A 19301-nucleotide genomic window follows, 5' to 3' on the forward strand; every position below is an offset into this window, starting at 1 on the left:
AAGCAGTGCCCAGGACTCTGGCACCAATAGGAACCACAGGTGTTTTCACATCACATTACAGCCAGGCACATACGGTCAATGTCACTCACACATACTGCCACTTTGAAATCACCAGGCATTGGCCTGTCCCTAGGTCTTATTATTTAGTGCTCTAAGTTAAAAGCACACGTATCATTTAATGACAAACGTAGTACTTTTACCCACAGAATTCCAACAGCATTGAGTTCTTTTGGAATCGTCTGAATCTTCCTTTGCACTTAAAAACATTCCTCTGAGAAAGGGGAGGGCCTTCACCTACTGCCAGAGAGGTTCACAGCACAAAAGGAGATGGGGAGAGTAACGCCCTCCACTGGATCTGGAGGTTTCTGGAAGACACAGACCGCAGCGCTCAGATACTAAACCTGTTCTTTCTACCTGCGGCGTTGGCTCCTCCAGCTGCCTCTCCAAACACTCCAACAGCGCCACGACCTCCTCCCCGCTCTCTGGGCGCTGCCTGCGCACCCAGCGCTGCAGGTCCCCGGGCAGGATGGTCAGGAACTGCTCCAGCACCAGCAGCTCCAGGATCTGCTCCTTGCTGTGCAGGTTGGGCCGCAGCCACTGTCGGCAGAGCTCCCGGAGCCGGCTCAGCGCCTCGCGGGGACCCGTGGCCTCTGGGTACCGAAAGCCTCGAAAGCGCTGGCGGGAGCGTTCAGAGCCCAGAGCAGAGCTGTTGGGCAAGCTGGCCTCCTCTGCAAAGACAGAGGCTTCTTCCTCCTCTACTTTTATGACAAGAAGCTCCATCTGGTCCTCTGCAGCTTGGGCATCCAGGGATGTGCTTTCCCTCGATTCTCTAGCCATCTTGTGCCAAGGCAGTACTCAGGCCTCCCTGTAGTTGCGAGCTCAGTATGTGCAGAATATTTCTGAAAGGTGAAAATCACTATTAACCAGTAAACTGGCAAGCACTCCCCTCCCTTCACGTCCAGAGGCTCAGAGACAAAGCCAGCAGTGCAGAGACGTCTTCTCCGTCCAGTGCACCTGCACCGTCACCCTCTGCATCACCCCCAACCTGAGCCCCACAATGAGCTTCCCAGCAGATGTCCTGGGGCTGTATCTGGACTCAGGACTAAATGGGACAGAAACTGAGACTGGCACTGTCAACTTCTGGTGGCTACCTGGGCTACTTGCTGGACTCTAGAAGTTTCTCTCAATGATTAGCTTGGAGTTGACTTATTAGCAGCCAGGTCTGGGGTTGGCTGAATTCTAAGACGACCCTAGAGGTCTCCTGCTCTGATACCTAGGAGTTTGAATATGATGAGATAGCAAGCCAGACTCATCAAAGTGATCACAAGGACACTTAACTAAATCTCAATGGATTCCACTCCAGAGAGAGCCCAGCTTTACTTTAGCCTTGGGTGATTCCAAAGGGAGACCTCAGCTGAGCCTGCCTACCCTTCTGACCTACAAAACTGGAAATAATACCCAAGCTTTGTTCTAAGCCATACCCTTCTCATAAATTGCTACTCAGCCACAGGAAACTAACCTTGGTCTTATCTGTGGTCAAGGCACTGCAGTTAGAGGATGGAGAAAGAAAAGACGGCAGCCCCTACATTAAGAGACAGGACTAATCTTTTAATTCTGGGTGCCTGTTGGTGAGTCTCAATTCCCTGTGATGTGAGGCTCGCTCACATAACTGGCATAAAGTTCACACGTAAATTCAGCTGAACGTAGGGCTTCCAGACCCCTTTAAAGTTTGGATGAGAGGACCGACCCTCAGTTTCTCTCCGAAGTCTCAAAGAACAGAAAATACCACCAAGCCCTCGCCATAGAGAGCGTAGTAACTGCCCCTGCTACTTGCCACCCCTTAATCTGCACCCTCTTTTCTCCCCTTCAAAGCCAAAATTCTTGAAAGAAAATCCTCCAGACCCCAACTATAGTCCACACCTCCCTCTAAGCCTTCAACATGTAGTCGGGAGCAAACTGCCACCAAAGCCACTAGTGCTGCTCCTGCTGAAGTCAGCAGAGCGGCTTCCCTCAGTTACCATCTTCTATGGCCTCTTCTCAACCATCCAGGCTGATGCTACTGGCAACTTCTAGAAACGCACTTGTCCCTGGGTTTAGGGACCCCAATCTCTTCTGCTTTCCTCCTTCCTGTTTCTTCCCAGCTCCCCCATCACAGTCTAGCCAGGTTTCCTGGGCTCCAAGTCCCGTTTTTAGTATCTAGTAGTAGCTGGGTGATTTGGGTAAATTACACAGTATCTCTGTGCCTCAGTTTCCTCATCTCTGATAGGGACAGTGACAGCAAATAGGGCTGTAAGCAGTAAGTCTGCATATAAAGTTCTTAGGACAGTGCCTGGCCTGTGGTAAGTGCTATATGAATGTCAGCCAATCGTATAACTCACTGGCCTTTCACCATTTAAGTCAGAGTGGGCCTGCTTTGTATTTTGTTTTGGACCCCCTTTTTTTTTCCTGCTCCTCACATTCTTCTCTACAACGATCTTTAATCACTTGCAAGAGTTTCATTCTTATTTCTAGGCTGAAGACTCCTGATCCCTATCCTGAGCTGCCTTCCAGACAGTTCTATCTGAAACTCTTGCAAACAAACCCAACAGCACATGCCCCACATTCTTCTCCAGAATGGCATTCTCTAGAAACCACAGCACTACCCGCCAGGCTTCCTCAGAATCGGCTGACTTGTTCATCTCCTTCAGTTCGCACAACAGATCACTTTGATTGAGTCTACCTCTGGGACGTCGCTCAGATCTGTTCCCTTTTCTCTCTTCTCCTTGCTATCATCATGGCCCAGTTCCTCATCACTGTCTCAAGCCTACTAAGCACCTTCAACCTCCCTACTTCCTTCCTTCCTTCCCTTCCTAGTGGGCAGCCACCAGAGAACTTTTTCTAAAATAACTAATCAAGGCATTCCCTTGCCTAAAACCACTCATATTTCTACTCATGCCCAGTGCTGATCCTCTGCCCCACAGACTGGTAATTCATCTGGAATTCTCACATATGGTCACGTAGGTTGTGCACTGCTCAGCGTACCCAGCCCAAGGGGCCAGAAACTTGAGCCCTCCAGACTATGTCCACACTCAACAGAGGCATCTACTCTCTAATACGCACAAAGATTCCCTGAACTTGTAAAAAGACGCCAGCAGCTGTCCTGGCAAACTGTTTACTATACTATGAATATAGCACTTTTGTTCATGCTTCCATATCTCTGCACACAAGCTCCAAAGCTCAACTTAAATGTCCTCTCTTCTCTAGATTCTCCCCTCAGGAGAATGAGTATCATCCTGTGATGTTGCCTTTCTTCTGTGCAAAATAAGTAACTTAAGGAATCAGCACATGGAGAGTGCTCAATAAATGTTGAAGGAAGGAAGGAAGAGAAGGAGGGAGGAAGGGAGGGAGGGAGGAAGGAAGGAGCCCAGTATATAGGCATATTTGTTCTCTATTAAAAATAGGTCTAAAAAAATGGGTCTAACAGGGCCAGTGCTGTGGCATAGCAGGTAAAGCCACCATCTGCAGTGCCAGCATCCCATATGGGCGCTGGTTCAAGACCCGACTGCTCCACTTCCGATTCAGCTCTCTGCTATGGCCTGGGAAAGCAATAAAAGATGGCCCAAGTCCTTGGGCCCCTATACCTGCGTAGGAGAGCCGGAAGAAGCTCCTGGCTCCTGGCTTTGGACTGGCCCAGCTCCAGCCACTACAGCCCTCTGGGAAGTGAACCAGCAATGGAAGACTTCTCTCTCTCCTCTCTGCCTCTACCTCTCTGTAACTCTCTTAAATAAATAAATAAATATTAAAAAAAAAAAAAGGGTCTACACTGAGACACTGAGTTCCTTGAAAACAATTCTATCCTTAGCTTACTCATTTTTGTATCCCCTGAGGCCTGAGACATAGTAGAAAAATAATAAGTTTGTGGCATTTTTGTCTGCTTGCTTTTAGTGAAAGGACGAATAAATGCAAAAGTATTAGGTGAACAGTTCTTTCTATTAAGCCCTGTTTCTCAAGTTCAGCACTACTGACATGTGGGTGGGACTGATTCTGTTATGGGGAGCAGTGAGAGTTTTCCTACAAATAACTTGCTATCCAGCTCCCTGCTAATATGCCTGAGAGGCAGTGGAGAATGGCCCGAGTCCTTGGGCCCCTGCACCCATGTGGGTGACCCAGAGGAAGCTCCTAGCTCCTGGCTTCAGATCGGCTTAGCTCTGGCCATTGCAGCCATTAAGGGAGTGAACCAGTGGATGGAGGATGCTCTCTGTCTCTACCTCTCTGTGTAATTGTGTCTTCCAAATAAATAAAATAAATCTTAAAAAAAAAAAAAAAAAGCGTCTCTAGACATCGCTAAATGTTACCTGGGGGTTTACAACCGCTATTTTAAAGAGTGCAAATGTGAATTATAAAATCTGGTAGTAGGGCCGGTGCTGTGGCACAGCAGGTTAATCCTCTGCCTGTGGTGCCGGCATCCCATATGGGTGCTGGTTCTAGTCCTGGCTGCTCCTCTTCCGATCCAGCTTTCTGATATGGCCTGGGAAAACAGTAGAAGATGGCCCAAGTGCTTGGCACCCGTGTGGGAGACCCAGAAGCAGCTCCTGGCTCCTGGCTTCAGCTCAGCTCAGCTCTGGCCGTTGTTGCCATTCGGGAGTGAACTAGCAGATGGACCTTTCTCTCTGTCTCTCCCTCACAATCTGTAACTCTACCTCTCAAATAAATAAATAAAATCTTTAAAAAAAAAAATCTGGCAGTAAGTCTAAATGCCACAAAATGATGAGGATCTTAGAGACCAGAGAGGCACTTAGCAAATGAGTAAGGACAAAGGCTGCTTCCCGGGAATTGTAGGAATGCCTGTTTCCCATTGTAGGGCACTGGAGAGCAGCTGATGGGTCTCGGTGCCTCCTGCAGACATGCCTGGAGAGGTGCAGGGGGCACACTAGGAGGGATATGGCCTGTCCCTCTCTTACTATGGAGTCTCAAGTTAGAGGACTGCAGAGATATGTTACAAATGGACATTCAGAGGCTGCCTACCATGCCTCACATGAGAGCTGGCAGCATGCACAGTGATGCCAGAACCAGACTGGATGAACTGCTACACATTATAGCTATAAACCAGGCCCTGGAACAAGCAGCCTGGATTCCAATCCTACCTCTGCCACTACAGCTGTGTGATCTGGACATGTCACTCAGAAACTACTCAGTTTCTCAGTTTCCCTCCAGTTATTCTCTCTTCAAAGATGTCCCCAGAAGCCATGAGATCTGGGCTTGCCCTAACAGGGAATTAGAATTTTAACGAAATAATTGCAAAGTTATATGACTGTGCTATCTCAGTAAGTCTTTCTTTACTCAGTGGAATCAAGAGGTTAGAAAACTGTAAGTTTGGCAGAGGTCACTAAGGGAAAACAATTTCAAGTCTACACCTTCCTGAGTTTCTATTTCTTAATCTACAATTCCTCAGCTCAAAGGATGAGCAGGTTTAGATGGAATCTAGGAGACAGTTGTTATAAATGAAAAGTACCAGGGGGCACATTGTGGCGTGGTGGGGTAAATCCACCACCTGCAATGCTGACATCATATATGGGCACGGGTTCGAGTCCCGGCTGTTCCACTTCCAATCTAGCTCCCCGCTAATGTGCCTGGGAGGGCAGTGGGGGATGGCTCAAGTGTTTGGGCCCCTGCACTCACATGGCAGACCTGGAAAAAGCTCCTGGCTCCTGGCTTTGGCCAGGCCCAGCCCTGATCATTGCAACCATTTGGGAAGTGAACCAGCAGATGGAAGATATCTCTAACTCTGCCTTTCAAATAAATAAAATAAATCTTAAGAAAAAAGTAAAAGATAACAGATAATAACTCCTCCTAATGGGGCATTGCTACGTGAGCTAATCTACCAAAAAAACTGAGCCTCAATTAATCAAGTCTCTAGATCCAAATTCCAGGAGGGTGAAATATAGTAGCTCATTCATCATTTTTCACCTTTGCTACATATTAGAATCACTGTGGAGCTTTTAAAACATCCTGATACCTGGACTGCAACTCAGGTTAATTAAACTAGTCTGGAGGAGTGGGACTCTGGCACCAAAAGCCTTTAAAACCTTCTAGTTGATTCCAATGTGTATCTGAGTTTGAGAACTAACAAGTTAAAGGTACTAAGAAGAAGCAGTTGGTCAAACGGAATATGAGACATGTTATAGGACAGCAGACCCAAGTTATTCAATAAGTAAATGACATTTTTTTTTTTTTTTGGACAGGCAGAGTGGACAGTAGAGGGAGACAGAGAGAAAGGTCTTCCTTTTTGCCGTTGGTTCACCCTCCAATGGCCGCCGCGGTAGGTGCGCTCCGGTGCACCGTGCGGTTCCGATGGCAGGAGCCAGGTGCTTCTCCTGGTCTCCCATGGGGTGCAGGGCCCAAGCACTTGGGCCATCCTCCACTGCACTCCCTGGCCACAGCAGAGAGCTGGCCTGGAAGAGGGGCAACCGGGACAGGATCGGTGCCCCGACCGGGACTAGAACCCGGTGTGCCGGCGCCGCAAGGCGGAGGATTAGCCTGTTAAGACAGGGCGCCAGCCACAGTAAATGACATTTTTTAAGAAAAAAACAGGAGGGGTAGAGAAGGGGGATTGTCACAGACTGAAAGACTAAATAGACATGAAATACAAACGGTAAACTCTCTTTGGCTCTTACTAGGAGAAAAACTATAAAAAGACATAGTGGAGACAACTGGGAAAATTTCAACATAAGATATTAAGGAACTGCTGTCAATTTTGTTGAGTGTGTAACAAGACTATGGTTAGGTTAAGATCAAAATCCCTACATGTAAGAGACTAACACTGAAGTACTTGTATATGTGTATGAGCTGTTATGTTCAGTCTCCAGTTTGTTGTAAAATGAGATAAAGAGAGAAGGAGGGGAGAGGGAGGGAGGAGGGAGGGAGAAGAAAAAGAGAAGGGAAGGGAGAAAAAAGAAGAATGAAAGAAAATGACCAAAAAATGGTGGTTATTGAGATTGAGTGACAGAATATTGGGGTTCATTGTAATACTCTCTCTACAATTATACTAGTATATGTGTAAAATTTCCCCCCCCAAAAAAATGCTTCAAAAATTAAGAGAAATTCTACTTGCCTTCTTGAATAATATACTCCTAAAAATATTTGAGCCATGTCAAGGGAGGTGAAGGGAAGGCCACAGCCTAGCCCAGGGCACACGTGCAGCCCATATGCAGTGGGGAGTTTGTCTACGAGTGTGTCTAAGACTATGGCAGGAAAAGCACCAGTATCCACTACCATCTACTCCACAAACCCCAGTCAGTTTGCAACACCTGCCCTATTTAGGGTCTGAACCCAGCTGAGCACAGTGAGAAGACAAGGGATTGGGAGATTAGTTGGAAAGCGAAAGTGTTGATCAACTAAATATATCGGACACAATGAGAGCAGAGTATTATTATCAGAAAAGAGTTACAAATATGGAAAAGAGAGAGCTAGAGTGAATCCTGCAATGTTAGATTGAAATGAAGGGTGTCAGTGTGAACTGAGTTTCCAACACTTAAAGTTACATGCAAGTTACATTTAAGTGCAGCTATCATACTTGATCCCCCACTCAGGCTAAGACTCCTGGATGCTCAAAATCTGATTCTGGTACTAAGCAGGAACAGTGATTTCTACTAATACCAGGGGTTCTACCTCTCTACTATTAAAAACCTCTTTTGCTCTCCCTGAATCTCCCTTAAGGAAAAGGTATCTCTAAGTCTTCAACCGTTGAGCATCCTAACACAAGCCAGTTTGAATCTTCGCTTTGGGACAGGCTCTTATATCTTATTTTTCCTTCCTAATATACAGAAATGAGGGGTCAATTTTGTGCATATGGGAAAAAAGCTGCAGCCTGCGGTGCCAACTTCCCATACAGTCGCCAGTTCAGTTCATGTGCTGGCTGCTCCACTTCTGATCCAGTTCCCTGCCAGTGGCCTGGGAAAAGCAGTGGAAGATGGTCCAAGTGTTGGAATCCCTGCCAGCCACCTGGGAGACTGGGCTGAAGTTCTTGGCAGTGTGTGGAAGACCACCTCTCTCTCTCCCTCTGTCTCTGTAACTCTAACTTGCAAATAAATAAACTTTTTTTTTAAAGTGGCTTCCCCACTTTAAAAAGAAAAAACACAAATTATCCATTACAGAGAGAACTGATAAATGACACTAAAATCCAAAGAAACAGTAATAAAAGTCAGCAACAGTTTATTGGGGTCTGAACCCCAACGAAGATAATGAGCTCTGATGGTTAGAAATAACAGTAGTAATAATAATAATAATAAAAGCAAGCCTGTAAATTTCTGAGCCTGGTAGCATCTTAAATGCCTAATATTAATGCATTTAATCCTCACAACCACCCAGCGAGTTCGGTAATATGATCTTCGTTTAACAAAGCAATAAAATGAAGCAGAGAGGTCATGGGAGAGGCCAAAAGTCACACAGCCAGTAAGCGGCAGAGGCAGGATCTCGAACTGGAAACCCGACTGCAAAATTCCGGCTCTTATCCAGTAGCACAGATTAGCTGAAAGACCTTGGAACTGACCTTGTCTTCAGGTAGAGAAAAATGTAACGGCCCCCATTCTCAAGACTTGTCTGTGTGACCCAAGAATCCCGTCTCCAACTGCCCCAAGCGCCGACCCAGGCCCGGGGACGCGGCCACGGAGCGCAGGGAGCCCTCGGCGGGCACTCCCGGTGCCCCGCCGCCTCCCCAGGCTTTCCCAGCTCGGGAGAACGGGCCGCTGGGGACGGGGAGCGGCGGGCGTCGCGCCACCCCCAGGCCCGGCCAACATCCTCCTGCAGGGCCGGCCGGAAGGGAACCACGCAGCCGACGGCGCCCCACGCCACACGGCGGAGGCCCGACGGGCACCACTCGCGCGCCCCTTACTTACAAAGTGTCCGAAACTAGCCGAGCACCCGCGGGGCGGGGCGCCGAGGCCACTTCCGGGCCTCTCTAGCCGGCGCCTCGGCGGCACTCGGTCGCCGCGAGCCTCCCGTCTCGTCCCCGCGCCTCGCCTCCCCGAGAACGCGGCGAAGGGAGAGCAGCAAGGTGCGGAGCCGGGTGTGTAGTTGGAGAGGGCAGTGTCCCGGGACCCCTTCTAAATGTCTAATTTTAGAGCTGATGGCTTTACCTAATGAACACGCCCATGATAAATATGCATATCTAACTGCTTTGAGGAATGGTTTGTGTAGAAAACCTACAATAATCCAACACTGAGATTTTGATGAGTAATACAGCAGTTGAGCAAGGTTGCTGAATTTTTTGAAGAAGTTCGAGGTCACCGTTGTATGTCCCATCACCAGCCGAGGTTACAAAAAGTAATTTTAAAAAACAACAATAATTTTAGCAAAGAAACAAAAAGGATACTTTAATGAAAATATTATAAAACTTTAAGCTAAATAATTGAGATATATACCTTGTCTGTGTAGATGAAAACTCAATGTCGTAAAGGTGTCATTATTTCCTAAATTAATCTGTAAGTTCAATGCCAAGTCAATCAAAATCCCAGTAATGATCTCTGTGGAATTCGGCTGTTTAATTCAAGTTTATGTGGAATAATGAGAGAATGAGAAAGATTCAAGGAATTTTTTGAGGAATTGGAGAAGGTGCAGAAAATTCATCCTACCTAATATACAGGTTCATTATAAATGTGTAGTAACTGAGACTCTGTAGTACTGACCCGACTATAGACAAGTGGAACAGGAAAACAGATGAAGACTGAAACAACATGTATGTGTGAGAGATTGATGTGAGAGATTGATGTGTGACAGAAGTGGCAGTACAAGTCTGCAGAGAAAGAGCTGCGCGACATAGAAGCCTGCTGGGCTTGAGAATAACTATGATTATTGTTACTTATTTTAAAAATTTAGAGACCGGCGCTGTGGCACAGCGGGTTAATGCCCTGGCCTGAAGCGCCTGCATCCCATATGGGCGCCAGTTCTAGTCCTGGCTGCTCCACTCCTCACCCAGCTCTCTGCTATGGCCTGGGAAAGCAATAGAAGATGGCCCAAGTTCTTGGGCCCCTGCACCCACGTGGGAGACCCAGAAGAAACTCCTGGCTCCTGGCTTTGGATCGGCGCAGCTCTGGCCGTTGTGGCCACCTGGGGAGTGAACCGGCAGACAGAAGACTTCTCTCTCTGTCTCTACCTCTCTGTACCTCTGTCTTAAAAAAAAAAAAAAAAAAAAAAAGGCAGAGGTACAGAGAGGCAGAGAGATGTCTTCCACCCGCTGGCTCACTCCTTGAATGGCTGCAACAGCTGGAGCTGGTCTTCCTTCCGTTGGTTCACTCCCCAGATGGCCACAACGGATGGAGCTGTGCTGATCTGAAGCCAGGTGCTTCTTCCTGGTCTCCTATGCGGGTGCAGGTACCCAAGCACTTGGACCATCTTGTACTGTTTTCCCAGGCCATAGCAGAGAGCTGGATTGGAAGAGGAGTAGCCAGGACTAGATTAAGCTGGTCCCTTAATCTGTCTTTGGTAATTACCTATATTGGCACATTTTGTGTTCTGTATGACATTATATTTCTTTCTGGTGTCTCCTTCTTTCAACCTGAAGAACTCCATTTTATTTCTTGTAAGGCATGGCTGTTAGGAACGTTTTATCAGTTTTTGTTCATCTGAGAAAAGAAAAGTCTTTATTTCACCTTCATTTCCTGAGAACTACAAACCAAAATTTTAACAGGTGCTCTCCCTAGAAAGCTTGACTTTCCAATCAAAGAATAATAATAAAGCTGGCAGACTCCAATTGTCAGGAATGTGGAGAGAGACCCCAATTCATTAGTCTTTAAGGGATAGACAGGTTGGGACCAAATGAACTCCTGAACAAAGGAAATTAGAACTCCTTCCCAGGACAAGCCTTAGACTTCTGCTTTCAGTCATCACTGAGGAAGTAATACTAGAATATTCTCAGATTTTGAACAACTACAAAACTGTATAAAATGTATGAATCAAGTAGTTTTTTGAAAGATTTGTTTATTTACTTAGAGGTAGAGTTACAGGCAGATAGAGGGAGTGACAGACAGAGAAGATTTTCAATCTGCTAGTTCACTGCCCAAATGACTGCAATGGCCAGAGCTGGGCTGATCTAAAGCCAGGAGCCAGGAGCTTCTGGGTCTCCCATGCAGGTGCAGGGACCCCAAGCATTTGGGCCATCTTCTACTGCTTTCCCAGGCCGTAAGCAGAGAGCAGGATCAGAAGTGGAGCAGCTGGGACTAGAACCGGCACCCATATGGGATGCCAGCGGGAAGGCAGAGGCCCACTAAGCCACAGCACTGGCCCCTGAATCAAGTATTTTAAAACATGAACAGTAGGCCGGCGCTGCGGCTCAACAGACTAATCTTCCACCTTGCGACGCCGGCACACCGGGTTCTAGTCCTGGTTGGGGCACTGGATTCTGTCCCAGTTGCCCCTCTTCCAGGCCAGCTCTCTGCTATGGCCCAGGAGTGCAGTGGAGGATGGCCCAAATCCTTGGGCCCTGCACCCGCATGGGAGACCAGGAGAAGCACCTGGCTCCTGCCTTCAGATCAGCGCCGTGTGCCCGCCGCAGGGTGAACCAATGGCAAAGGAAGACCTTTCTCTCTGTCTCTCTCTCTCACTCTCACTGTCCACCCCCCCTGTCCAAAGGGAGGGAAAAAAAAAAACAGTAGCCAATCTAGGACACACAGAGAGGGGGAAAATACATAAGATGAACTCCTCAGTCACTGTGGTCCTCTGTCCAGAAAGTTTCCCAACCACAGAATCAAGAGGTCAAGCCCAAGTAAAGCTCCACAGTCTTACTATGAAGATGAGAGGAGAGTCTAGGACACCTCCATGATTGTATTCTGTTTCTCCATGTATTTACCTTTATCAGCAAGCTTTGTTCTTTCCTGTGCTTTGTGTCATTTGTCAGAATTCTGGTAAAGCATGTCCTAGGTAATAAACTATCTTGGCTTTTGTTTATTTTTAGGAAAGTATTTATCTCTACTGCTTTTGTTCTGTTCTGATAGCTTCCCTCTCCCATGCCATGAATGCGACCTAAAACACGCATTTACTGTGTTCCAAAGACTCTTCTAATCCCCACATGAACCTTTATTTTCTTTTCCTTCATTTCGTATACGTCAGTTTTATGTCATTAGTTGTTCACATGTCTATCTCCTTAGATTTTTGAGATTCCAAGGAAACATAGGTTGAGAGCAAACAGAATAACAAAACAACAAAACCGACTCCGTATCCTCATTTCCACCACTGCCATCTCCCCTTTGCGATGTCCAAAAGAGCAGAGGAGGGGGCTGAGACTGGGAGGAACGGGTGAGAAGTTTGAGTACAGGGATTATGACTCCCAGATGACCGGACAGCCAGATTTCTCCGCCTGGTATCCAGTTATCAAGACGCAACAACCTCCGGAATTCCTGGAGAGAAAGAGAGCTCCTGGAAAGGTAAGTTGCTTTGGCAGCAGGACTCAGGACGGTGACGCACTTCCGGCCTTTGTGATTCGTCGCCTGTCGGAGTGCTGCAACCAAGCAACCGGATCTGGAGCTTCCCTGCGACCCAAGGGCGAGTTTCGGCCCTCAGTTGGACCCCTCAGGCTGCAGTGTCTGGGGTGGGCTGGGGGCACATTCCCTGGCCTGGAGCCCGGAGCAGCTGGAGGAGGTTGCTTCCCACCCTCCCTGGGGGGGTGGAGAGATTTCTAGAGGAGGGCAGAACAAGACCCAGTCCCCAGCAGATGTCTTGAGCAATTGGTTTTTACCAACCAGCGTCCAATGGTGGCGAGATCATTAAGTCTCTTTCAGTGTAGAGTAGCCCTACCCCCCTCCCTCCCTGCTTCCTGTCCCATTGCCTTATTGAAGAGAAGACGCTGTCCGTCCCCCCTCCATAGTGTACTCCCATTTCTGGGTTTGCTGTTTCTTCACGGTTTTTACATTGCTCCTCTATTTCCTTGTGGTTGTAATTGGTATCCTTAGGGATTTATTTTTACAATACAGGTGGCTTATGATTTACATGATCTCTTTATTGTTACTCAAGCACTGGAACTAATAAAATATTCTTTGATGCTGCTGCTGCCATGTCTTCAGTTCAGAAAGTGAAAGTGGGACACATGCACTTGTTTCATTCTTTCTTTGCTGCCTGATACATAATAGACCCTTAGTGAATATTTGTGAAATGAACAGTAATGCATAGGAACTGAATACTGAATTTAGGGTGAGCTCCTCTGACTTCCAGGAGTATACCCCAGCTTTTATTTCATTGTATTGTAATTGCATCCCATGAGCTGTAAGTTCCTATGTATTTCCAGCACTTAGAAGCACAGATCCATAAATGTCTGTCCAATGACTTAACTGCTTTTACAAAGATTGAGCTATTTCTCCTCTTATTTGTATGTATTTTTCAACGTTGAATAACTTTGGAGAGCACAGTGACATCTTTCCTAAGTGGAAGTCTTTCCAAATTCAATGCAACAGCTTCCCTCTGCACCTTTCTTTCAACTCTTGCTTTTTCTGAAGGACCCTTATGGGGGAGAGGGACAAGAAACTAGGCCTGGGCAAATATCAGGGGCTTCTTAAGAGGATAGATGTTCCCCAGAGTCTAGCGGGCAGGACATTCTCTGGGAAGGAAAAGTCAATCCCCTTCAGAGAACCTCTAGGCACGCCCAGAGCAGAGCTGCCCCTCCCCTCTGGGAAACCTCTGGGCGCGCCCAGAGCAGAGCTGCCCCTCCCCTTCAGAGAGTCTCTAGGCGCGCACTTATGATGTCACTGCGACTGGCCAATCCTGTAACACCTCAGCACTCTCCCTCAGCACTCTCCCTCAGCATTCTCCGGTATGCTAATTGTCCCTCCGAACCAGCCAATCCCGTGCCACCTCTGCATTTTACACCAGCACTCTCCACCAGCATTCTTCGCCAGCATTCTCCCATATGCTAATGTCCCTCTGAACTGACCAATCCTACGCATGCGCATTAGGAATATGCTAATTCGTTGCCTATATAACCTGTGTGAAACTGCCGCTCAGGGCTCCTCACTGCCTGAGGTGGGGGCCCGTTTGTGCAAACGTTCAATAAAAACCTCGTGCTTTTTGCATCAACTGGTCTGGAGTCTGGATCTTTGGGCATCCTCCTGAGCAAGTGGGCATCTCTGCAACTGAGAGGTCCAACATTTCTACTTCCACTCTAGCCTTGCATCCTCATTCCCACAACTCATTCTCTTTCCAGTTTATGAAATATATACATAAATAAGCAATAAACCCAACCTTGATGGTTCTCTTTAAAGCCTTTAGTGGTTTGCCATTGCACTTTTTTGTTTTTAAGATTTTGTTTTTATTTATTTGAGAGTTAGAGTTACAGACAGAGAGAAGGAGCAACAGAGAGAAAAGTCTTCTGGTTACTACCCAAATGACTGCAAAGGCTGGTGCTGGGCTGATCTGAAGCCAGGAGACAGGAGCATCTTCCGGGTCTCCCACATGGGTGCACGGCCATCTTCCACTGCTTTCCCAGGCCATTAACAGAGAGGAGAGTTGGATTGGAAGAGGAGCAGCCAGAATATGAACTGGTGCCCATATGGGATACCAGTGCTGCAGGGGGAAGCTTAGCCGACCATGCCACAGCACCGCCCCCCACCATTGCACTTTAAAATTCAAACTCCTTGACAGACATGGGGGCTCTTGTTTGTCCTGTCAGCCGGTTTCCCAGTCACTGTTTGAGTAATGCACTCCTGTTACTCTTTAGGGTTCAGTTTGAATGTTACCTCATCTCTCACCACCTATCTAAATAGGCCTTCCATTTGATTGATAACTTAGTGCCTACTTTGTATGTCTCATATCACTTATCACGACTCACAATTATTTTATTTTTGTTGCTGCTTTTATTTTTGGTTTCTCTTACCCATTAAAATGTAAGCTCCAGCAAAAAACAAACAAACAAACAAAAACGCTGGTTCTATCTTTTTCATCCTTGTAGCCTTGGTGCCTCGCAAAATGCATGGCATGTCAGGAGTGCTCAGTGAATATTTATGCACTAAGACAAGTGAGTAAATGGCAGTATCTGTCTAGATCATAACCAGGACACCAAGAAAAACTAAATAGAAAACTCTTCTAAGAGCTCGTTAATATAAACAATACTCAAATTCTCCACTGTGTTAAACACAGAAGGCTTAATTTTATGTGGCAGTTTGGAAATAAACATAAAAACTAATTGGGTCTGGGGCAGATGTTGTGGCACAATAGGTTGAGCCGCTACTTGGGATGTCCACATTCCATATCAGAATGTTGGCTTGAGTCCTGGCTGTTCTGCTTCTGATCCAGCTCTCTGCTAATGTACTAGGAAAGCAGCAGATGATCGCTCAAGTACTTGGGTCCCTGCCACCCACATGGGAGACCTGGATGGAGTTCCTGGCCGGGGCTGTTACAGCTACCTGGGGAGTGAACCAGTGGATGGAAATCCTCTCTTTCTCTCTTTCTCTTTCCATGTCTCTCCTTCTCTCTGTCACTCTGCCTTTCAACTAGATAAATAAATTTTTTTTAAAGTATTGGATCTCATTAAATAAATATGGAGTATTTGTAGAGTGTTTGACAATTCACTTGACGTAGGGAAAGCATATCAAAATAGTGCTGCCTTAAGTAAAATACAGATTTAGCAATTGGAGCACTTGCAAAGGTAGGTAGGCTGAGTTTTCTCTTTTTCTCTCACTATATTTTTGCCTTTAAAATTTATTTCATTATTTTTTACATTAAAAATCTTAAGTGTATAAATGTAAGATCAATATAATCAGCACCATATACTGCCTCTTAGCTTTAAGTTTTCCAAAAATTATCATTATTCTTGTTTAAAAGATTTATTTATGTATTTGAAAGGTGGAAAGAGAGAGAGGAAGAGAGGAGAGAGCGAGCAAGTGAGTTTTTTTTCTACCCTCTGGTTCACTCCCCAAATGGCTGCAATGGCCAGAGCTGGGCCAATCTGAAGCCAGGAGCCAGGAGCCTTTCCTATGTGGGTGCAGGGGCCCAAGTACTTGGGCCATCTTCCACTGCTTTCTCAGGCACTTTTGCAGGGAGCTGTATTGAAGTAGAGCAGCCGGGATTCGAACCGGTGCCCATATGGAATGCTGACACTGCAGACAAGGCTTAACCTTCTATGCCACAGTGTCAGCCTCTATCATTATTTACTTCAGCTATTGGAAAAATCATTATAGTTGCATTTGTGGCCTTTGTGTTTCCCTTGCCACGTCTGAGAGAGAACTGCCTTGTAAGTTCAGTATTTCTTTTTCCTGAATATTTTGATGATATGCCTTTTTATATTCATTTTTTGTAAAACTTTCTATATTGCATTTCACTTGCCCAATTTGGAAGCTAGGCACTGCATTCCTAATATTGTTTTATTTTTGTCAAATACTTTATTAAATTATATCATATTTATAGTAAGGTGCACAAATTTTTTTGTTTACATTTGAAGAATTGTTATAAAGGAAATTGACTTCATGTAAGCACCATCACCAAGATCAATAAACATAAACAGCACCCTAGTAGCCCTCATATTATCCTTCCCTACTCATTTTCCCCCACCAAAGGTAACTACTGTGTGCATTCTATCACAAAAATCTATCAGTAGATTATTTCTATCTGCTTTTGTATTAGTTTTCTATTGCTTTGTAACAAATGACCACAAATTTAGCAGCTTAAAACAATGGTCAGTTGTTAGTGCACAATTCTATAGGTCAGAAGTTTGGCATAACCTGGCTGGTTTCTCTGCTCAGGGTGTGACAAGGTCGGAATCGACATGTCAGCCTTGATCCTGTGTTCTAATGACCAAGTTCTGGGAAGAAATTGACTTCCAATCGTGTTCTTGCTGGCAGATTCCAACTTCTCGCAGTGTACGACTAAACTCCAGGTAGGACTGAGGCCCCTCTTTCTTTGCTTGGCTGCTAGCCAGTGAGTGACTGGTCTCGGCTTCTGGAGGCAGCCTACAATCCTTTTTAGCTCTCTCCATAGTAAAGTTAGCAATCGTGCACCAAATCCTTATTATGCTTTGGATCTCTGACTTCCTTCTCTACCGTAAGCCAGAGAAAACTTTGCTTTTAAAGGAATTATGTAAATAGGTGGGTCCCATTCAAGCAACTCCATATCATAAAGTCAACTGGTTAGTTATCTTACTTACACCCTTCCCTGTATGCGCTATCACAGGAGTAACTTTAGAAGTCTACCTGCTATAATAGTAGTGTTTATTCCACAGTTAATGGACATTTGGGAAAGTTCTACTGTGAAGTTGTTAAGAATAAAGCTGCTCTGGAAATTCCTATATTTATCTTTTAGTGGACATACACATTTATTTCTTTGAGTGTATATCCAGGAGTTGAATTGCTAGGTCATATATATTCAGCTTCTCAAAGAATGATGAGACCATCACTCAATATCTGAAAATAAAAGACAGCTGAAGATGTGTTCTGACTAGGGATTTTGAGAAGCATGAGTTCAGTGATTGGTGGATCTTTGGGTGTTTAAGCGGGCTGACGTCATCAGTGGGAGCATAGTTATGGGACAGACTGTTGCTGATTCGTGTCCCTCAGGTTTGTATTGGGATAAGTTTGTTCCTTGCTGACTGATTTTCAAAAGCTACTCATTGTCACTAATTGGTTGGCTTGCAAAGCATGTTCTCAGTGAACTGGGATCCAACAGACCGCTTATGGGCCACTTGTTTCACAGCTACAGCACAGTCCGTCTTTTTCTAGGAGTGTGGGAACTGTTTATTCTCAAGATTAATAGATAGTTCAATGGATTTGCCAAATGTCTATATCCATTAATCTCTCAATATTACCATGAGAGTTACATTTGTCCCTTCCTCATATACCCTTAAATTATAGGATATATATTTGCCTTTAGAATTTTTCAGTGAAGTCTGTTGTTCAGTGTTCATATTCTCCCAACAGCAACTGGACTGAACATCCATTGTATCTTATACATTAGAATTTTAGTTTCACATTCCTCCCATTTTTTTTTCTTAAAGATTTATTTATTTGAAAGGCAGAGTTGCAGAGAGAGAGACATCTTCCATCTGCTGGTTCACTCCCCAGTTGGCCACAACAGCTGGAGCTGTGCTGATCTGAAGCCAGGAGGCAGGAGCTTCTTACAGGTCTCCCACATGGGTGCAGCGGCCCAAGGACTTAGGCCATCTTCTATTGCTCCCGGGCCATAGCAGAGACTATGGAGCAGCTGGGACTCAACCCGGTGCCCATATGGGATAACGGCACTACAGTGACAGCTTTACCCGCTATGCCACAGCGCTGGCCCCCTAACTTCATCTCTTAACTCACATATGTTACCCACACTCAACATTCTATGGTTAAGCCACAAGATCGCCATCTGTTCTTAGAGCCACTATGTACACCCTTCAATGCCTCTGCTCATGTTGTTTGCTTGTTTTGTAATGTTGAATCCCCTCCTATCACCCTTTCTCTGCCTGGTAAATTCTTGTTCATTATTTCAGCCTAATTCAAATGTACTTACTCCTGAGCCACATTCTTTCAGTGTCACATAACCGAATTTCTTATTTGTTCCCTGGATATTCGATTGAGGTCTGTATCATATCACATATAAATTCTGGTATTATAGCTAGTCTTAGATGTCCTGTTTACCACCTATACCTAATATGTTAACTCTCTACCAGACTTTTAAACTACTACTATTTATGTATCTTTATTTTTTGGACAAATGTTATTCCAAATATTTTAAAAGTCAGAAAATGCTATGAACTAGTCAGTGAAAAGTAAAATTTCTTTTTGATTCCACAGTTTTCTCCAGAGGTTACTTCTCTATATCAGTTATCTCTTGCCATATAATGTACTGTAACACGAAGTTTCTGGCATATAATAATCAACATTTAGCACATGAGTCCATGGAGCACAGCTGAGCTGGGGTGGATATGGCTAATATGTACATTTGCAGTCAGCTCTGGGTTGGCCAAGCAGCTCTGCAGATCTCAGGATGGCTTCCTTTACCTGTCTGGGGATTAGCTGGCCATTAGTGGATCAAAGACAGCCACATCTGCTCTACCGGGGTGACTTGGCTCTGCCCTGCACATCTCGTCATCTGCAGGGTAATCTGGGTGTGTCCTCCTTATCTTGGCAATTCTGGAGAACAAGAGTAAGGCAGCCCAATCAAACAAGCACCTCTCAAACCTCTGTTTGCATCGCATTTGTTTATGTCACATTCCCCAAGTCAAGTCACATGGGTTAGCCCAGAGTCACAATGGGAAGGCGCTACGAAGTTCATGGCTATAGAGAAGGGAGGATAATTGAGGCCAGTAATGTACTCTGCAGAAACCTTTGCCAGTTTCTATAAATAAGCAAATACCAGGGCCGGCG

The 19301-nt window shown here is 45.7% G+C and overlaps 1 protein-coding gene across 3 annotated transcripts in view; it reads right to left on the reverse strand.

The window, feature by feature from the left end:
- The window catches only part of LOC133754323 (zinc finger protein with KRAB and SCAN domains 3-like), a 48947-nt gene extending 40095 nt beyond the window's left edge, over positions 1-8852 (reverse strand). For 2 of the 3 annotated variants that reach the window (XR_009865202.1, XM_062184784.1), the window contains exons 1-2: positions 8528-8852; positions 415-899 (exon numbers count right to left, since the gene is read on the reverse strand). Coding sequence is in view for 1 of the 3 variants with exons in the window: in XM_062184784.1 (XP_062040768.1) it covers positions 415-837 (423 nt within the window). In the remaining 2 variants the exon portion in view is untranslated. Of the gene's footprint in view, positions 1-401; positions 900-8527 lie in introns of those variants that run through there. The other variant, XM_062184791.1, reaches the window with a different exon arrangement.
- Between the last annotated feature and the right edge of the window lie 10449 nt (positions 8853-19301).

Source organism: Lepus europaeus, chromosome 3, assembly GCF_033115175.1.
Source record: "Lepus europaeus isolate LE1 chromosome 3, mLepTim1.pri, whole genome shotgun sequence".
NCBI classification, from domain to species: domain Eukaryota; kingdom Metazoa; phylum Chordata; class Mammalia; order Lagomorpha; family Leporidae; genus Lepus; species Lepus europaeus.